This window comes from Eubalaena glacialis, chromosome 12 (assembly GCF_028564815.1).
Source record: "Eubalaena glacialis isolate mEubGla1 chromosome 12, mEubGla1.1.hap2.+ XY, whole genome shotgun sequence".
NCBI classification, from domain to species: Eukaryota; Metazoa; Chordata; class Mammalia; order Artiodactyla; family Balaenidae; genus Eubalaena; species Eubalaena glacialis.
In genome coordinates this window covers 6,935,041-6,955,388 of record NC_083727.1, presented here as the reverse complement: position 1 = coordinate 6,955,388, position 20,348 = coordinate 6,935,041, and the positions used below count along the sequence as shown (strand labels likewise).

The following is a 20,348-nucleotide window of genomic DNA, read 5'->3' as shown; positions in this document are numbered from 1 at the left end:
ACCACCTTTGCGAGTAAAAATCAATACGAGAGTATAAAATAGGTCAACTACCGTGCTGTAAACTGTATGGCATAAGTATTTCAAGGATAGCTTGACATCAGAGTTAACATAATAATAATATGGAGCCTGTAATTCCATATGAGGATTAGGAGCTTTAGTTTTAAGTGGTCAAGTGTGTGTGTGTGTGTGTGTGTGTGTGTGTGTGTGTTTACACATATACATCTAGGTAATATTTAGCACTCTGAATTATTAACTTAACACATCTACTTAGAATCTGACATGTTTCACTGAGCACAACACAGCATTTAAATAATCAACTTTAAATGGGCCAGCTTTTGTATATAAGTCACATGTTCACATCCATAGACAAAGCGGCTGCAGTGAAATACAGGTAACACACAAAATATAAAATTCTGGTAAAAAGAGTTTGTACATCCACCTACAGACATCAAATCAGGGCTGTCTGTGATGCTCGATCCCTCAGGCATGAATTCATCTCGGCACTTATTTATTTGCTTATCTGCCACTACGTTGTACCTGCTTACTGCCCCGTCCTGAGATGTAATGCTCTGGCAGGGAGCACATGTACCAATTAATAACCTGTCAGGTCTGATGGATAGAAGAGGGAAAGAGTGTTCCCACACATAGCTCCTGCATGGCTCCCTTTCCCATTTCAGGCGCTGAGGGTCAGGAGACACCCCTTGCCTCCCCAGAGAGAGCCCAAACGGTCTCATTACTGTCCATCTTCCACAACACTCTGGCGTAGCTTTTGAGAGGGTGACTCACCTGCTCTTCTCCAAGAATCCTGAAGTGATGGAGCTCTTTAATCAAGGAGTTGGGGCAGCCAGCTGTTGAGAAGAAGAGTTAATCACCAACGTGTTATTCCCATTCTGTGCAGTACTATGTTCTCACTGCAGTTATGACTACCAGTGACCAATGTCGCTTTGGGGGAGGACACAAATGCTTACCTGCAAAACAGTCTAACCAACCTCCAGACACCAAACCCCCGAGGGCACTCTGCCTGCAGCCTGCCCCCCACTGTGATTCTTTAGGAAGGAGCCACACATGACCCTGGCCAGGCCTTTTCTCCCCTCCTGATTGTGATCTGGCCTTTGTGGGGCCTTAGGACACCGTGTCATTTCTGCCCAGCATGTCACTTATCCCTAATATAGAGCCAGGATTTCATGGGGCCAGAGAGGGGGAGTTGGCATGTGTAGGTTCATTTCACTTATTTATCACATCCTGTTTCCTCAGCCTCCAGGCTGGGCTTCTGCACATCGAGAGTGAAGGATGAAGATGGGGCATCTGGATGCCCCGTCTTCATGGGATTCAGCTCTAGTTTAGAATCTTGCCTGGTTCTTCCAGGAGGCTTTGTCAAGACCCTAAAGATGCTGCATTTCAGTTTGGAAAGCGTCTCTTATGGAAAAGACCTGGGAAGAGGGCCAGGGCAGTCTTGTGCCCATCATCTTCTAGTTCTACCCAGACAGTGAGAGCCTATGCAAGCTTTCACATTTTCTTTTTTCAGTTGTAAAAAGAAATAAGTAAATAAATAAATCATACTCATATATATACATAGACATATGTATACATAAGTATATACGTCTATCTATCTATCTATCTATCTATGCCTGGGCATACTAGTTATCACTTAAAATGTGTTCCATCCCTGTCTTTTAAATAGAATTATTCCACAGTATTAATTTGCAGTCATTTATAATATAAACTCTGGAAACAGAATTGATATAAAAACCTGTTTCTTTGGGATCAAATCTATGAATGACAGAATCTGTTGACATTTCTATTAAGGAAAATGGGTTGTGTGAAAATGTGCCAAAGCAACCGCTGAGGCTGAGCCACTTCTCCATATTGTGATGTAAGAACGTGGAAAGTACTGAGGATGTTTGCCTGGGGGAGTGTGGGCCGTGGAGGGAGGTGACTGTCTCCACAGGGTGAAGGAGTTATCCTTTGCAGGAAGGATTAGATGTGTGCATTACTTTAGAAGGTAGGAATAAAATGAACGGGTAAAATTACAGCAGGAATACTTGGGTTCAATATGAATAAATTTCTAATTTAAAAATGGAATACATTGCCTTATAAGCCAGTAACTGGAGGCTTTCAGACAGAGGCTAAATGACTATTTATGCAGAATATTTTAGAGATGAATTTGACTTGGGCTAGTTCCAATTCTGAAACTCTGTGGTCATATGAAATGCTGGAACGGAGATTTAGTCTTTGTTACTATATTCAATATATATTCATCTTCGACATTATTGCATTTCATACTCTGAGAAGTGGTTCGTAAATGTTCACTAAGGTAATACAAAAAAAATTTTACAAGTATGAACAAAATGTAAACAGGTGATGTCACCACCTGACAAGAGTCCAAGAAAATAAATGGAAATCCCAAGGTGAATATTTTGGTGGAAAACCTAGTAAATTAATTGCCACACGCACATCCAATACTACAAAGAAGGAAAGCCAGATCCCAACTTTTGCAAGAGACACTGAGCTGTTTTTCTCCCACTGGAGGCCACGAAGACTTGCAGACGGTGGTTCTTTTTGAGAAGTTGTTCATTTCAGAGTTGCTGTTCTGATCTAAACAATTAGTAAAGGTATATTCTGGATCATTTGGTTGGCTGCCATTCAACCAAAAACTGCTGTGGAAATTCAGAGTCCTGTCAGTTCTTGAGTTTTAGATCTCCTTGGGAGCAAGGAGTCATATTTTAGTTTTATGCAACTAATGAGGAAAGGAACAGAGGCAGAGAGAATTCCAGGGTCAAATTCCCAACAAGTGAGGGTCCCGTGGTCAGGTGCCAAGTATATGAGGGGAGGAGTTGCACAGGAGGAGAGGTGGCAGAATTGAGGTTCCCCAAGCTCAGGGTCATAGGCAGGCTAAGATCAGACCACTCAGGGCCCTGTTTGTACCCCAAGCACTGACTTAGTTTCAGTAAGATGACAGCATCTGCTATATTAAATTCATAGAGTTAATTTGAATACTTTTGGTTTTGTGCTTTCATTTATATTTCATTTATACATTTTCATTTGGGTCTTCTAGTTGTATAAGCATAAAAAGTTTCTATCTAAATTTATATCTAGACATATTTAAGAAATATCATTAAAAAATAGTTTCATTCAAACTTAGTTTTAGAGGATATTTTTTTTCCTTTACAAGTGGTCCTTTGCATCCTTCCCACTTGAGAAAATCTGATTTGACTTATTTTAATGCCAGGTAAAATAAAAAACAGAATTTAAAATTAGCCTATTTTCAGAATTTGTATTTTAACATTCTCCTAAGATATAACTAAAAGGATTGATGTCAATGATAGCTCAAATATAAACATCTTTAACAGAAGACTAGCTAATTACCTGAAACACCTGGTGGATGCAATAAACTATAAAAAACAAGAATAGAGACGGCATAGAGTTAGAAGGGAAGAGTTGTAAGGGGTCAAGCTATTTAAGACCAGGGAGGGGTATCTGTAACTGTGCTCATCACAGGAACATCAGCATGGGAAATGGGCAGATACAAAGCTAGTGTGAAATGGCTTTTAAAAATAAAACTAGAAATGCAAGACATAAACATGGAATGCAGTAGTGCAGGGAGAGAGGGAAAAGTTCTCGGAGGTGGGAAGGAGGGCAGATGAAGGTCGCGTGAGGACACGTGTCAATGGTGTACTCTGAATTCTTCCAAATTCTTCACACAGGGTCCACACACATGACAATGCATCATCTTTTGAGGCCACTGCTGTCTACTTGGACCACATCATGTCCTCGACAGTGCACAGCCATCAGCTGCCTTCATGCCCCGTCATTCAGTCTCTTCTCAAGATAACAGTTAAGAGGTTCCTGTTAAAATATGTACGTTGGATATCATGCCATCCGCCATGGGTTTTCCATCTCACCAAGAGTCAACTCCAAGGCCCTCATTGGCCTATGTAAGGTCCTCCACTGCCTGGCTCACTGTGTAGCCCCTGAGCCTTCTCTCTCCCTTGCTCATTGCACTTGAGCCCCGCTGACCTGCTCTTGGTTCTGACCACCCCAGGGAGGCTGCTGTCTCCAGGACTTTGGACTTGCTGCTCCCTCTGTCTGGAAAGCTCTTGACCCTGATATCTGCATGGAGCACTCCCTGCCTCCTTCAAGTCCTTGCTCAAATGTCACCTTCTCAGTGAGGGCTTGCAGGACCATCCCGGGTGAAACTGCAGCCTATCTTCGTCCCCCCAAATCCCCATCACTGTTGTATTTTCTCCATAGCTCTCATCATCTTCTAACCTACAGTTCTAACGTAACATTCACTTTATTTTCTCTCTCCTGCTGCTGAAATGCAAAGGTGACAAGTGCAGGACCATGGCTGTTTTGTCACTGCTCTATCAGCCATGCCTAGAGCACAGCCTGGCTGGCTGAGCTGTCCAACAGCAGCTGTTCCATGAGTGAGTCATCCACCGCGTGGTCACTGCCCACCCAGCTCGGTGACTGTGGCTCCTGGGGGGGGGGGGGGCTCCTCCTCCACCCCTCCGCTTTTCTCACCCCAGAGGGCCCAGCTCTGACCTCCAGCCCTGTGTGTACTTTGCTTATTGGTTAAGCAGACTTTGTCTGACCTCTAACCTCTCTCCCCAGCCTGAACCCCACATGTGAAGATATCAGTGATGCTTAGAATCCATGATTCCTTTGTACCTCTACTGTACCTTCTTTGCCTATATCCAATATCCAGCTCTGGGTAAACATCACCACCTGTTTTTCCTTCCCCTGTTCCAGTTCTGCCAATCACAGCTAGTATAGTAAAATGGGACTAGAATATCTTCTAAAAGAAATTCAGACCATCTGCCTGAAGCTGCATCCTTGTTGAGAATGGTGCTACTGCAGATTCGGGGTCCACTCACTGTCAAGCAACTTGCTTCTGTCACTTGTCTTTGGCCAGCACCCTCTCCCCTCTCCCTTGGGGACTCTTCCAAATCATCACCATTCTTCTCAATTAACCTTTAACACTTCATTCTCAAAATAGGACCTCACTTGACACAAGTCTAAAAATGTAAAGCAGTTGTGGTGAAAATGGAGATGCGGGACCCAGACCACCTGCAAGGAAGGCTTGTGGCCGAGCTGCAGGAGGACAGCAAGAGATGCCTTGGCCTGCAGTCTGGTCTTCCTCAGCTGCAGAGAGCCGCCTCGCCTGAGGTCACCTCTTCCCCAGGACCCCTGAATCTGCTGACTGGGTGAGGAGGAGGTGGACCTGCCCATCTGTTTTGTCCCAACATGAGCTGCTGTTGGACAACATTTGCTCCCAAGTTTCTGCTGGTGGGCTGAGGCTTTGTTGGGCCTACATGGCAGTTCAACTTCTTATTCAGCCCAATCCTGCCCCCTTCTCCTTTCCCAGGTGCACACGCCAGTGAACATCTTGTACCCGTTCTCTACTTCAGACTTGGCTTCCAGAGAACCCCCCATGCCCACCCCCCACCCTGGGGCCACTATCAAGTGTACCATCCCTAACTTTATATCCCTTCCCAGTTACAACCCCTCTGCATCCTCCATCTCTACTCTTCCAGGATAAAAGGGGAACTGGTTCCTCCTCCTCAAAACAAGAGTCATTAGTCATCTGTCCTAACCTGTCCCCTCTCAGCTCCTTATGGTCTAACTCACCATTCACTCACTCTCCTCAAACTCTGCTGCTCTGCAGTTTGTTCACTTCAAACTACATATGTATTCAAATCTTCCCCTTTAAAAATTCAGCAAAAATCCAGCCTTGAGCATAGAGTTACCATCCTCTCTCTTTCCTTCTCCTTTCATCCAATTTTCTCAAAAGAATAGCCTGCAGCCATTGTCACCACTTGAAAATATAGCAGTTGGAGGTATGGATTACAGAAGGGAAATATCAAAATTGGGGGCTTCATGCCTTTTAAAACAAGGTATCGTCATCATGGCCTGGGTTGATGCTCTGGTTCTGCAACAACTAGCTAGCTATATGCTCTTGGATAAATTGGTTACTCTAAATGCCAATTCCTTTATTAAGAATAATCACCACCTCTACTTCAAGCAGCAGTTTTGAATGTATGGAAAGCAGGATGAAATGACAAAAAAATTAGAAAGTGAATTTATTGCTGATGATATGAATGGCATATCCATATCTATTGACTGTTGCTGCTATTTCTTTTAAAATTTTTAATTATTTAAAAGGGAAGCAGTTAGTTGAAATAATTGCTAAATGATTTATTGTCTTAAGAAATAAAGGTCAAGACTTATTTTTTTTAGTTCTAACATGTAAAGGGCTTGGAAGTTTTTACTCCCATCCTTATAATAAGAAAAATCTGGGCAAACTGAAAATCAATAACTTTTCTTGGCCCCATCAGAGAACTGATGTCACAGGGCAAAGCACCTCCCTGATATCTGGAGAGACAGGCAAGTCCAGTGCATCACAACTTGATCTGCTTACGTGGAGTAGAAGGTGCTGGAACAATAAATGGGTAGAAACGTTTAGACAGTAATTTTGACGAATTGCTATAAATGGGGTGTGGACTAGTGCGGGAATGAGAAACTAGGGGCCGAGGTCTTACAGATTTCCCCGATCTTTACCTCTAAGCAACCCACCAGGTCCTCAAAAGGTGAGGATCCCCTTGTGGCTCTGGAAGAGGCAGGGGAAGAGTAAGCATTGTGAAAAATGTCCAGAGCCTTCTCCATAGCAAAGGTCTGCCCTCCTGGGGAAGGACTTTGCCAACCCTGGAGCTATGGGAGAAGGGCACTCCTCTAACCCCCGCCTGTCTCGCCAAATGGGGGAAGAACAGTCCACAGGAATCCGGGTTTCAAGGACATAGACTGAGAATGCTACCTGTGGGGGAGGGAGTAGGAGGCAGGGGAAAAAAAGGACAGATCCCTGTACCACTGGAGAAATACTCGTGAGGGTTACAGACCCAAGAAACAGACCCACTAGAAGAGTGAGAATTAATCAGAAGATCACTATTCCCCCTGCCCCCCACCAATTAACCTTACCACATACCAATAGACCTCCAGTAAAATGACAGTGGGTGGCAGCTGAAAGAGCTTCAAGACACAGATTCTCTCTGAGGAGGAGTGCTTAGGGAAGCCCAAAGTCAGGAGGGGAGACAAAAATCAAGAAAACTAGATGAATCTGGAATCTCTGGCATCTTCAACTACAGCAAACATTAAACACAACCCAACTCCCTGTCAGACTGACATATACCCACATTAAAGGCCTATTCACCTCAGTTCCTGTTACATGTATAACATCCTCAAATTTAACAAATAATTACTAGTCATGTCAAAAGGCAAGAAAAACACAGTATGAAGAGAAAAAGCAAGTATCAGAATCAGACTCAGGTATGACATAGAATTATGAAAAAGGGAGTTTAAAATAACATGATTAAGATGTTAAAGACTCTAATGGAAGAAGTAGACAACACACAGGATCAGATGAATAATGCAAGCAGAGAGATAAAACTCTTAAGAAGGAATCAAAAGGACATGTTAGAAATGAAAAACTATAACAGAAATGAAGAACTCATTTGATGGGCTGTCAACAATGTTGACATGGTAAGAAAGAATAAGGAAGTTTGAAGAAAGATAAAAAGAAACTCCTCAAACTGAAAAGCAAAAAAAAAAGAGAAAAAAATGAAAAAAAAATAGAACAGAACATTCAAGAACTGTGGGACAAAAATAACATACACATAATTTGAGTACTAGAAAGAGAAGAAAGAGAGAACAGAAGAAATATTTGAAGTAATAATGATTGAGAACTTTCCAAGATTAAGGACAGACACCAAACCACTGGTCCAGGAAGCTCAAAGGATATCAAGCAGGGTAAATATCCCCAAACCACAACTAAGTATAGCTAAGTCTTTGTTTTTGCAGAAAACCAAAGACAAAGAGAGAATTGTGAAAAAAGTCATAGGAAAAAAAACACTTTACTCATACACAAGCATAAGAATTACTGAAAACTTCTCATCAGAAACCATGCATATAAGAAGAGAGTGGAGTGAAATATTTAATATGTTGAAATAAAAATTCACCAGCCTAGAATTCTATATTCAGCAAAATTGTCCTTCAAAAGAGAAGTAAAAACTTTCTTTAACAAGAATTGAGGAAATTCATTGCCAGTAGACCCGTCCTGCAATAAATGTTAACAATTCTCCAGGTATAAGGAAAATAGTATATATAGGTCAGAAATTTGGATCTACATAAAGAAAGGAAGAGCATTGAAGAAGGAATAAATGAAGGTAAAATAAGGTCTTTTATTTTTCTTATTCTTAATTAATTTGAAAGATAAATTTAAAGTAATAATAGTAACAATATATTGAGTGATTATAGTATGTGGATAAATGAAATGGATGACAACAATGTCACAAAGGATTGGAAGGAGGAATTGGGGATACTCTGTTATAAGGTATCTGCACTACACATATTCTTTATTCTAGTGACCTTTGAAAGTGGACTTAGATTAGTTAAAATGTGTGTTGTGTAAACCTTAGGGCTACTACTAGAAAACTGAATTATCTAAATACACTGATTAAAGGACAGATTACCAGAGTGGTTAAAAAAGACAAAACAAGAAATAAAGGTTAGACACTAAGTCATTTCTGCTATAAGAAGAAATTCAATGATCTGTTCACATTAGCAGGTGATTTCCCAAGTAAAAGCCTGAGACTCTCTCAGATGGCGGGTTTCGAAGCTGATGATGGGGAGACGGTCACTTCTTCCTAGTCTTGTCCAGATTAGAAAGTAGAAACCATGGCTTCTCTTGGAGGGCAAATATGAAGCTCTAATTTACTTGGAAAGCACATTCAACAATGGTTTTAGGGTGAGAAACAATGAGTTGTATAATATGTAGTACCCTAGGCATTTAAATTTGTTATCGAAGTCTTTCCTTGAAAATAAAATTGCTGAAGAAATAAGCTAAGCATCAGTGTTGTGTCCAGCACTGTTTTTGGTGTGATATGAAAAGGAAAAGAAGTATAATGTTGCCTGAGAAGACTTCACAAATCTAGCTGGATTGAAAGAATGCACTAAACGGTAACATCTCTGTGAATGAAGACTGTGTATAAAATCGAGAATATGTGAGCCACAGACACGCACCTCAGGACACACAGTCCTTCCCCACATGCCTAGAGAAGGGTGACTAGCATCCACACTAGATGTGTGCATTTTCCTGGTTATCCTTGGCTCTCCTCTCTCCCTCGGTGGGTGGATTACACACTCTCTTTACCCTACATGTGAGGGTGGAGGTGTTCTCAGTCCCAGCCTGGTCCACCCTCCACACCCCAGGTACCTGGCCCAGGAGGAAGTGAGAAACAGTGGTGAAGCAAGAAGAGGCGAAGGAAATGAAGGGACTGTTTATCTGTACTACTAAGTAGCTGTATTATCTTGGATCAAAGATATTGTGTTAGCTCTAATGCCTTCATTTTCTACCTGTAAAAAGGAGAGTAAGAATATACAACTTATGGGGTTGTTGTGAATGATGTGTGTGTGTATCTATATGTTTGTATATATATATTACCTAGTACAGTTCCTTGTACATAGTAGGCTCTTAATGAATGGTAGCTGTTATTTTGAGAGTCTCTGGAATACAGGAGTACTTGTGAGACTGTACTTGACAAAGTTGTTCTGCTGCTGTTTCAAAAATACCTTTTTAACCAAACCCTCAATATTTAGAGGCTAATTTTGCTAAAGGAGTTCAATATCCTATTAAGTAATTGAGATTTATTATGACAATGTGCTGAAAGATAAGAGATGATCAAGTATGTGTGAATACGGCTAGTATACATTTAAGGCTTTAAATGTGTGGCCTTTTTATTAATTATTAATTCATTTATTCACTACAATAATCTAAAATAATAAATAAGCAATTTGAGATCTTCATTTGATATCATAAAGCTTAATGACATATTTTTACCTTTGAACTAGCTGGAAAAATTTTTTAATCTCACTGGTCATTTCAAGTTGCTCGCTTTACATATCTATACTTATAAGGTGAATTAATAGAGGCAATAATGCACATAACTTAAGCCGCAGATCCCCAAGCACCTCCACTTATCCAAACATGCAAAAGGGAAACTAACTCAAATTTCCGACAAAAAGGACAGTTAGCAACTGCTTAATCTACCTTCTGCTTAGCCTTCTGAGTCAGCCGTGACACATAGTAAGGGCATTACTTGAGTATACAATCAACAGATGGATGATTATGGCAAACAAGCTGTGGTTTAAAAACAAATATTCCACAAAGATGTCAAAGAACAGAACTGACGACTCTGAATTCTGTTTAACCAGAGCTGACCTGTTTTTCATTGTGGGCGAGGGAGGGAGGGGCTCTGTTTTCTACTTGTAGCTCTTCTGTAATATTCAAGGTTACTTGCCTTTCGATACCCAGGTTGTAAGTAAAGTAAATGACAGAGCTGAGTAACAGAGAGTTCTACCTTGAAATTTTACCTCTAAATCCCAGACTACGCACTGCAAACTACTTTCTGCCTGTGAGGGTGGTTTAACAAAAATGGATGTTAGATTTATATATAAAAATGCCACAAGTGTGGAATTTTACATACTACATTATTTTCACCCTCAAACTAATAAGATTAGTCTGATTAACTTGAGTACATTTCTTGTGTTTGGGGGAGAAAATATACTACTGTAGAGACATCAAAAATCTAAACACAACAAAAAACAAAAGCAAAACAGAATTTCAAAGGTTTAAGTGTTCATCATGGAGAGACTATTAAAAAAAAAATGAACAGGAAGGGACAATGAACGCGTAACAGAGAAGAACAAACCTGACTCCATATTGTATCTATTTCTTTAGCTCTAACCTTTGTGCTCTGTTGCCTGTGCTTAGTCATGCTGGCTCTGCACCTTTTGTTAAAGAATGTTGCCATGTTGCCTACAGCCTGAAGTATACAGGACAGCTCATTCTCAAGGCTCTGACCTTTAAAGGTATAACACTTTTCCATTCATATAGAGATAAAAAGTTGTAGAACAGAGGATAACACTTGTCTTGTTGGAGGTTTATAGGAGTGTTGTGACCAAACCTACATGGACAGCTGCAAGAACAAAGAATTGTGGCCAGAAGAAGTTTGCAACAACAAGCCACACCCTCTCCCCTTTAGGTATAAAAGAAGCCTGAATTCTAACTTGAGTAAGATGGTTCTTTGGGACACAAGTCTACCATCTTCTTGACTGGCTGGCTTTCCAGATAAAGTTGCTATTCCTTGCCCTAACACTTTGTCTCTTGATTTATTGGCCTGTTGTACAGTGAGCAGTGCAGCTTGGACTTGGTAACAAACACGGGCTTTCTTTGGTGGTAGAGCCAGTCTGTGCAGTCTTATTGTATATCATCATACTCTTGAAAAAAGGTAATACATTCAACTTAAATGTGTTGGTGCACATATAAAGCTCGCATCAATGACAACTAATTAAACTGATTTAAAAAGCAGTTTGTGGGACTTCCCTGGTGGTCCAGTGGGTAAGACTCCACACTCCCAATGCAGGTGGCCTGGGTTTGATCCCTGGTTGGGGAACTAGATCCCGCATGCATGCCACAACTAAGAGTCTGCATGCCGCAACTGAGAAGTCCACATGCCGCAACTAAAGATCTCACATGCCGCAACTAAGACCCAGCACAGCCAAAATAAATAAACAAAATAAATAATAAATAAATGAAATAAATATAAAAAAAGCAGTTTGAGGGCCCATATGTGTAACACATGACATAGTTCCATTAACTATGTGTGTAATTATTTGTTAATATCTGCTTTTCCTACCCTGAATACAGACAGGCTCCACGAGGAAAGAGACTTGCTCACTGCTTTTTCTAGGACCTGGGAACGAGCACAGGGTCCAGCACAAGGGTAGTACTCAATAAATACTTGCTGAGTGAATAAATTAATTAAGAGGGAAAGTCATTGCCTTCTGGTTTTCCTGACCAAGAGCGTTGGAAAATAGGTGACTATACAAGCTTGTATGGCATACTTTTAGGACCTTTGAGTGAAAGTCTATTGCCCCAGGGCACAAGCTTGAATTTTTAAACACAAAATATTAGTATATCACTATTGAAACAAGAAAGAGTTCTTTAAAAGTTTCATTTCCTACTGGCCTTGTCAACATAAAGCTAATTTTCAGCAAGAGTTGGGCTCTGTTATCAATGGGAGATAGAGGCCAGGTCTGCGGAGTTTGTTCAGATTGGGGCCACCCTGATAGGCAATTACTCAGACCATTGTGGAAATGTCAAAATATTTTCCTTAAGACAGCCACACAACTGCCAGATGCACTCTGATTATTTCGTTTATACCAATGACAATCAGATCTAATTCTTAGATTTTATGGACTTGTTGGCATTTAATTTCTGCAATGATTAAAGACAGATTTATGTAATAGATAGTCATGTATTAAAGAACAAAAATATCTTAGTTTTTAAAGAGCTATTAGTGATTACTCTCTCTAAACCAACCTCCCTCTTGGTACAGAATTCCCTTCTGTAACACCTCTGCCAGCTACATTATAGACTCTGTCTCAAGATTTCCAGTGACAGGATCAGAGGATCAGAGGATCAGTGAAAGAATTCCATTCTAATAATGAAACATTCTTGTTGTTAGAAGGATCTTTCTAGATACTAGTTCTAGATCTGTGATAGAGATCATATCCAATCCTTTTAAACCTTTATTAACCTTCTCTTTCCTGGGGAAAATACCCATTTGCCTGAAGTAATCTGTAATATATGTGAAAATTTATAGGAAGCATCCAGATGTTCATTTCCCCTCCCTCTATTCTTTGATTTGACCTTGTGGATGGCAATATTCATGTTCAAATGTAGTATGCGGGAAGACTCCTGTTTATTTGTTGCTGCCACACTCATTCATGTATTTAGTGTCAGACATTTGACCAGATGCTGGGGAACCTGAGGTAGGACAGACCGAACCTGTGACCTTATGGTGCTTTGTTCCAAAAAGGATTTGAGAGGCATATTCTCTTTGTTTGCAAAGTCAGGCTTTTTAGATGAGAGGTCTCACACTTGCAACATTCACTTCCACTTTTACTTCTGACATCTTACTGGTGGGTTTCCTTCCACCCTACTAATAAAGCATTCTAATGCCCACTCTGATTTTGGGACCCAAGAGCTAGGTCTACCCCTAGAACAGACCTCTAACTTGTTGGTCCAGGGAAAGTGTAACAACTTTATCTGAATATTATTTGTCTGAATATTTAAAAGTTATAAATCAAACTAAAAAACTGTTAAAAAATATGTTTTACCCTTTTACTTTGACAAATACAGCTGTATGAGGATCTGGAAGGTGATGACTTGGAACTCTCAGACCCCTTGGAGGTCTGCTCCTGAACCTGGCTATACCGGCACAGCCAAGTCCCATCCTTCTACTCCCAGGTTCCTATATTCTTGAAGAGCCCCTCACACACCTATATGGTGGAGCCCATAGGTTCAAGCTCCACAACCCACCCCCAACCATGAGTTACCTGTTGGCCATTGCTTTCAGGAAGACAGAGCCAGTTAAGAGTCTCAGGTCTGTTTATGCAGGGAATTCTGAACCCAGGCAGGGCTCAGGACCTGTGGGCTCCTAGCGAAAGGGATGGGGGAACAGAGAGGGCCCTAGGGCAGGACTCCTTTGCTTAGTTCAGGACTTACTGCCAATGGCTCTTGCCCAGTCCCTGTTCCTTTCCATCTCTCTGTAGTATCTGACATTAGGTCAACCCACCATTTTAAAAACAATTTTCCCTTAAGTTGTGAAATTCACTTTGCTATTCTTTTACTCATTCCTTTCCTTCTCCATTTCTTTTTTGTCCCTTTGTCTTTCTGTCATCTTCAGTCCATTGTTCTAATTCTCTCCTCCACAGTTGCTTGACTGCTTCAACAGAACCCCTATGTGTGCCTTCCATCTGTCTCCAATTGCCAGCTCAACCTCTGCACCCCAGGGTCCAGCTCTCACTTCAAGGTCAAGAAGTTTCACAATGAGTTCATATGACTTCTTCCACATTTCAGCTTTGGTGACTCTGAGTTGGCTCATAATGCTTATATACCTTATAAGCGCTCACACTATTTTTTGGTAGTTGATGGCTGAAACTGACATCAAACTCATTGCTTCTCAATTTTTGAGATTCAATCTTTTCTCATTTTGAAAAGTTAAAAAAAATCCATCTCCAGAACACTGAACTCTGTTCTTTCTTTATGATATTTCAAGGATTCCTGACAGTGACTCTGAGATTATATATAGAAGTGTTTGGAGATCTAAGGACACAAAATGTTCGTGTGTTCTTTGTTCTGTTCTCAATTTTCTTAAGCACAAGTTCCTCCTTCAATTGTTCTTTCTGTCCTTTCCAGCATGGGAAACATTCTCTTTGCTCAAGAAAACAGGAAAAACAGGAATGGGGTAGCTTTTTCAACCTCTTAACATTGTGCTACCATCTTCTCTGTCATTTCCCTATTTTTTTCTTGTCCTTTACCCAAATTTAAAAGGCTGTTTTGTTGTCATTGGTCATTGAAATTAGAATTTCATCTCATTCTGGATTTCTCCTAATGATATACTCACAGGTTGTGCTCTTCGATTGTTTTTCTCCCAGCTATGAAACTCCTCATTCATTGTGTGCACCTGCTTTCTAAAAGTCTGATCTTACTGTAAATAAAATAAGTTGCTGTTTGGTATTAAAAATTAATAAGGAAATTTATATAACAAAGCATATGAAGACAGACTTGAATCTTAATTTTTTAAAGGATAATTTTGAAACTGGGATTTTCATTTCAATTAGTATCTGTAATCAACATTTACTTTCATTCTGTTCTCATACCATAAAGATTATTTTACAATCTAATTGTGAATCTCCCAAGGAAAATGCATTACAAAGTTGTGGATAATTTCCACAAAGTCACCGATAGCTAGCAAAAAACAAAAAACCAAAAACCTTTGGGGAATTAACTGACTACAACTTTTTTAGAAAGCTTTTGCTGAATTTCCTCAATAACCATGCTGTGAAGTAGGGGAAACTCATTTGGAAAATATATTCCATTGAAAAGTGTTAAAACCCACATGAGTCTTCAATCACTATTTTTCTTTTTAATTTCCTTGCAAATAATCACAGGGGCAATTGTGATATCCTTGTGGTTCAATGGAAAACCGTGCGCACGTGGGCTTGGGATAAAAATTGAAATGGATTTCAGCTCTCTGATGTGTTACTGGCACTGGCCACATGACACAAATAATCTGCAATTTGCAGATTGCTGCTGTTTGGTGTGAAATGCTTTGAGGATTAATTTCTCTCTTGGCTATAGCTTAGAATCCCTAATGTAGGCTTGACAATTACAGTTACCTTCTATTTTTCCCTTAAGTACAACTTTGAAAAGGAAACTGGCTAATGATGAAATAGCATCACAAACCGATGATGATTCAATGTGATCAAAGATGATGCAGCAAAACACTGGACAACTACCTTTAATCACAAGCTGAAATGGGGTGGGGGGGTCACACCTGCAGGCTGGATCGGTGAGTCGGTGTGATGGGCTCCTTTCCACTCCAGTTAAGCCTGGTGGATTAGCGTCTCCAGGCACTTTGCTGAGGTAGCCATTTCTGAATTAGTCTGTGAGTCAGGTGTTAATAGAATGCATGGAAAATTCACTAAGACATCTTGACTGAGCAACTGTGTTCAAAGTCAGCAGTAGGATGTTATGTAATCAAATTTCAAAGCATTATGACTTCAATAAATAAAACCAAGTTTATCTTAATAATTCCTCTCTGCTGATAGGATTTTACTGATGTCTATACAGGATTATTTATGCATTCCTTTTCAATAGCCAACTCTTATGAGTCTAAGACATCCTAAACCAGTTAAAAAGAATCTTGAAGATATTCATGTTTTATGCAGCAATGTCACTTGTAGGTGTCTCCCAGAGAGAAACTTACACAGTTACACAAGGAGGTAGTTACAAGAATATTTACTGCACGGTTTTGTAATAACAGCAACAATGAAGGGAAACATCTGAAACGACCATCAATAAGGCAAGAGACAAAACCATTCAACATCAGTCATTCAAAACCATTATGCACCCACTCCCTGCAAGGCTCTGTTAGAGCATGGGCCACATTAGAAAAATGAAAATAGACAAAAATCCCTCCTTGGAGCTTGAATTCTAAGGTGGAGATAAATTATGAAATATTTTCAAAAGTGATGAGCACTCTATCAGAAAGAAAGAAAAAAAGAACCGTGTAAAGGGGATAAGAGCGGGGTTGGATAATTTAAAGTAAGGTGTTTGGAATATTTCTTGTGGAGAAAATGGCATTTAAGCAAAGACTTTTAGAAAGTGGGTTAATAAAATTAACTAGGGTAAAGTGTGTCAAGTATATAAATATCAAAAACATAAGTTAAGAAAAAATGTTGCAATAGTTCACTCACAGTATGATTCACTTATATGAAGTTTAGAAAACCTATTAAACAATATGGATTCATACAAATATACTAAGAGGGTAAAATAATGCACACAAATGGTAAACACCAAATTTAGTAGAAGGAGAGATTGAAACAGGATCATAGAAAAGGGGAGGGGATGCTTCAAATCTGTCTTGAAAGTTTATTATAATAATTGTTAAAAATAAAAGCTAACATTTCTGTAACATTTACTATGGACAAAGCACTTTTCTTCATGCTTTACATATAATAATTCATTTAATCTCACAATAACCCTATGAGATAGTTACTACTATTATCCCCATTTTACAGATGATGAAACGGAGACACAAAAATATTAATTAACCTGACAGATTTATCTGAAGCAATGTGAAAAGTTAGACATTGACAAAGCTGGACAGTGGGTTCATGAGCATTCATTATGTTATTTTCTATATCTAATTGTACATTTGTAACTTTTCATAATAAAAAGGACTACATGAAAACTTGAAGTATATATAAAGACAACTTTGGGAAAAATTGAATAAAAATTCAAGAACTTATAGACCTGAGTTTTTATTTATCATGAACATATATGAGAATGTATGTAGTTTGAAGAAGGAATACCATCTAGTATAACCGCTATTTCAGTAAGCATAGCTTATCTGAGTGGGAAAGCATGAACATTTGTAGATTTTGAAGCTTTAAGAATAAGCTGAAAGAAGCCATAAATATTATTTATTCAGTTTCTTACTTATAAATGAGGCAGTTACTACCCAAAAAGCACACAAAAGCCTCTTCTGGTAGCTTAAAATAGGGTGGATTAAGCTCAAATGTTTGTGATTTCATAACACAGATGCGCATTGATATCTTCTATTTTGTTGTAGCTGCCATATTAATTCAAATGCCTTTTCTGAGTCAGTTCTCAGTGGCTATGAGATGCCTTATCTTCCCATGAGGTGCTGCTGAAGAATAAGTCTTACTGATAATGAGACACAATCAGAAGTTTGTCAGGTTTTTTCATTTCACTAATAGTAATAAACATTATGATTGGCAGGAGGTTGAATTACAACATTCATTCATTCTTTATTGAGCAACTTTTCTGTGCATGTCTACTATGTATGAGGCCAGATTCTACAGAGACGGCAAAAGTGAGTTGGGCCGGGACTCTGCTTCCATGGAGCTTGCAGAAGAAATAATACATACATCAACAAACCACACAAATGGAGAAACAGCCAAATGCGCTGAGAGCAACCAAAAAGGAGATGTTATGCTGGGAAACCAAGCAGCTGTTTGGGTGAGATGAGAATTGAAACCACCTGCATCTACATAGCTTATCTATTGGGGCTGAGAACCAAGACCACTGAGACCTAATAGTTTGTTCCAGAAAAAAACCTGCTTTTGAAGATAAGCTTGTAACGTAATAAATAATTTCACTGTTTGCTTCAAGAAGTTCCTGCAAATAATTTAACCAGTTTGCTCATTTGAGTAGCCATCTCCTTCAACAGAACCATGGACAGCTCACCTGGCAATGGCTCACACATCAAACCAGTCTTCATATCAAGGGTCCCTTCAAAATCCTTCTCTCATTGTGTCTACCAACCCCCCAACTATTATGTCATGAACGCTGCCCAATTCCAATCAGCTCCCCACCAGAAAGATCTGCCCTAACCGTGTGCGCCCAGATCCCCAAACCCTATAAATCTTGACCTCCCCTTTCTGTAAAAGCCCACAACTGTCAACATGGTGAGGGTTCTCACTACAGTAGATCTAATAAATGCTGTTCTGCTTGATTGATAGACTTTCTGATGGTCATTTGGGAGAATTGACACAGAATATATGAAAGGCAAGATAGAAAATTCAGTAACAAACAATTAAAAACACAAAAATTTTCTCATTTTTATGTTGTTATGATGTCAAAACAATTTTAAAAATTAGAAAACTGTTCTCTGTGTGTATGTTCTTGGTGCTTTGCCCACACCTCTGTATTTCACAAAACTCTTCCTTTGATATTGACCTACAATGCTAACATTTTTGAGGACCGGTGTTTTCCTCGTCTGGCATCCCTAGGAGTACAGGCTTAATCTGGATGGTCAGCACATATGAGTGACCGCTGGGGTGAGAAGTCCTCAGAGTGAAAAGTGATCTCAAGCCACCACTCTTTCTTCTGCTGCCCTCAAAAGTTCATTCTTGGTGGACGTGAGACAAGGGAAGGGGGGAAGGGATGGAGAAGCGATTCTGTGTTGCCTTTAATATGTTTTTCCATAGACTGTGGTGGTTGGTTTGCCCACATGAGCATGTCAACGTCTAGTTAACTTTATGCGCGAAAGAGGAACTCATGGGACTGAAATCCCCGACTGGATCCAATCAAAAAGGAGACTCAGATTACATACTGTACACCCAATCAGATAAAGCATGATCAAGTAGGGTTTAGTGGGTCATCTGGGTGACTAATTACCATGGTTAAATTAATGAGGTTTCTTTAGGGTAAAAGCACTGTGAACCCCAAACTACTTATATACGTACAGGTTTATGGAACGTTCCCTGTTTAAAACCTGGAACCTTTCAGTATTCATTTTTGTACCCTACCCTTTGCCTTAGAATGGTTCTCTCAAATTGCTACAGCCACTGAACCACCAGCAATCACCACCCAAAGCGGTCAGCAAGCATCAGCACTGGGCTGAAACCCTCCACCAGCATAAAGATCATGGCTCTCTAAAGGCTCAGATGCTGGTCAGCCTTTATTAGCTATGAAGTATTTTTAATTTAAAAAAAAAAAAAGAATGGTTCTTTCAAATGGACTTCCTTGGGACATATTCAGGCCCTACTAAGTTTGAGAAGATAATACCCAAAACAATAGTAAAGAAATAGATGTAATTGGATTTTAAAAATTGGTACAATTTTAAAGGGGGCTTAAAAATGAGATGGAGAGATCATTTAGAGGATAAAGTGGGACGGCAGAGGGGGACAGAAAAAAGTAGATTTTTACAAGTCTTAATGGTATTTTGTTTCTGTATTTCTGATTTGTTGTATTTTAATTTATTTCAGTAATTTCCCTTGTTACTTTAGTGTTATGCATTCTGTTTCTTTTATTCATCTTAGTGTGGGCATAATTGCATCGTTACCGACAGGCATGTTTCAAATTCTAAACAAAACAAAACAAGAATTTTTTAAGTACTCTAAGTACTGCCACTGAGATTCATCACTGCTTTTACATAGTTCAGATATTTAAAAGTTGTATGCTGGTGTGAGATACATTTAAAAGAGATGAGATAAAAAACAAACAAACCAAAAATCCAATTTAAAGGACAAATAACAGCCTCAATGGTGGGCAAAAAAAAAAAACAACCCCAAAACATATAGCTTCAGCTGTATTGTTAATTACACTATGGTTTGATTGCCTAGATCTTGACATCTTCCTGTATGAAAATTAGTAATCATTCTTTATATGAATTAGTTATACCAATGAGTCCAAACGTGTCATTCATATTTTGAGGTACAGCATTCACAAGCATCAACCAGACACCTTTAAAACACAGGGATGGTGAGAGTTCTCCTAACAGATTTAGCAAGTTTTCGGTGACCACACCAACAGCTGGCAAAGACTGGGGTCCATTCACGCCCACGCATTGCCCAGGGCACTGCACCGCTGCCCGGGGACAGGCAGCTCCAGGCCGTAAATCCAGCCATTTGGCCTGTGTGCCTCCATAAGAAAATGGTTAATAGACTATTGGCTTTAAGCCCTTGTCAACTAGAAAATGAAAAGTAATGGATTCTGATATATTCACTGTTTCAAAGCTGATGATTATCCTAGTAAAAACTTTCATCCATCTGCAATTGTCCTTTTAGACATTCTTACATGCACCAACTTTTACCTTCAGAACTTCCATAGGTTTGAGTCAAGCTATTCTAGTGAGAAAGCCTGTCAACCCCAGCTACATCTAAGAGGTGACTTCAATACTTTTATGTTGTCATTC

General features: G+C 39.6%; 1 protein-coding gene across 4 annotated transcripts in view; it reads right to left on the bottom strand.

The window, feature by feature from the left end:
* Positions 1-20,348, bottom strand: part of PRKN (parkin RBR E3 ubiquitin protein ligase) — a 1,187,061-nt gene that overhangs the window by 194,605 nt on the left and 972,108 nt on the right. For all 4 annotated transcript variants that reach the window (XM_061207251.1, XM_061207252.1, XM_061207254.1 and 1 more), the window contains exon 8: positions 787-848. In XM_061207251.1, the coding sequence (XP_061063234.1) occupies positions 787-848 (62 nt within the window). The remainder of the gene's footprint in view (positions 1-786; positions 849-20,348) is intronic.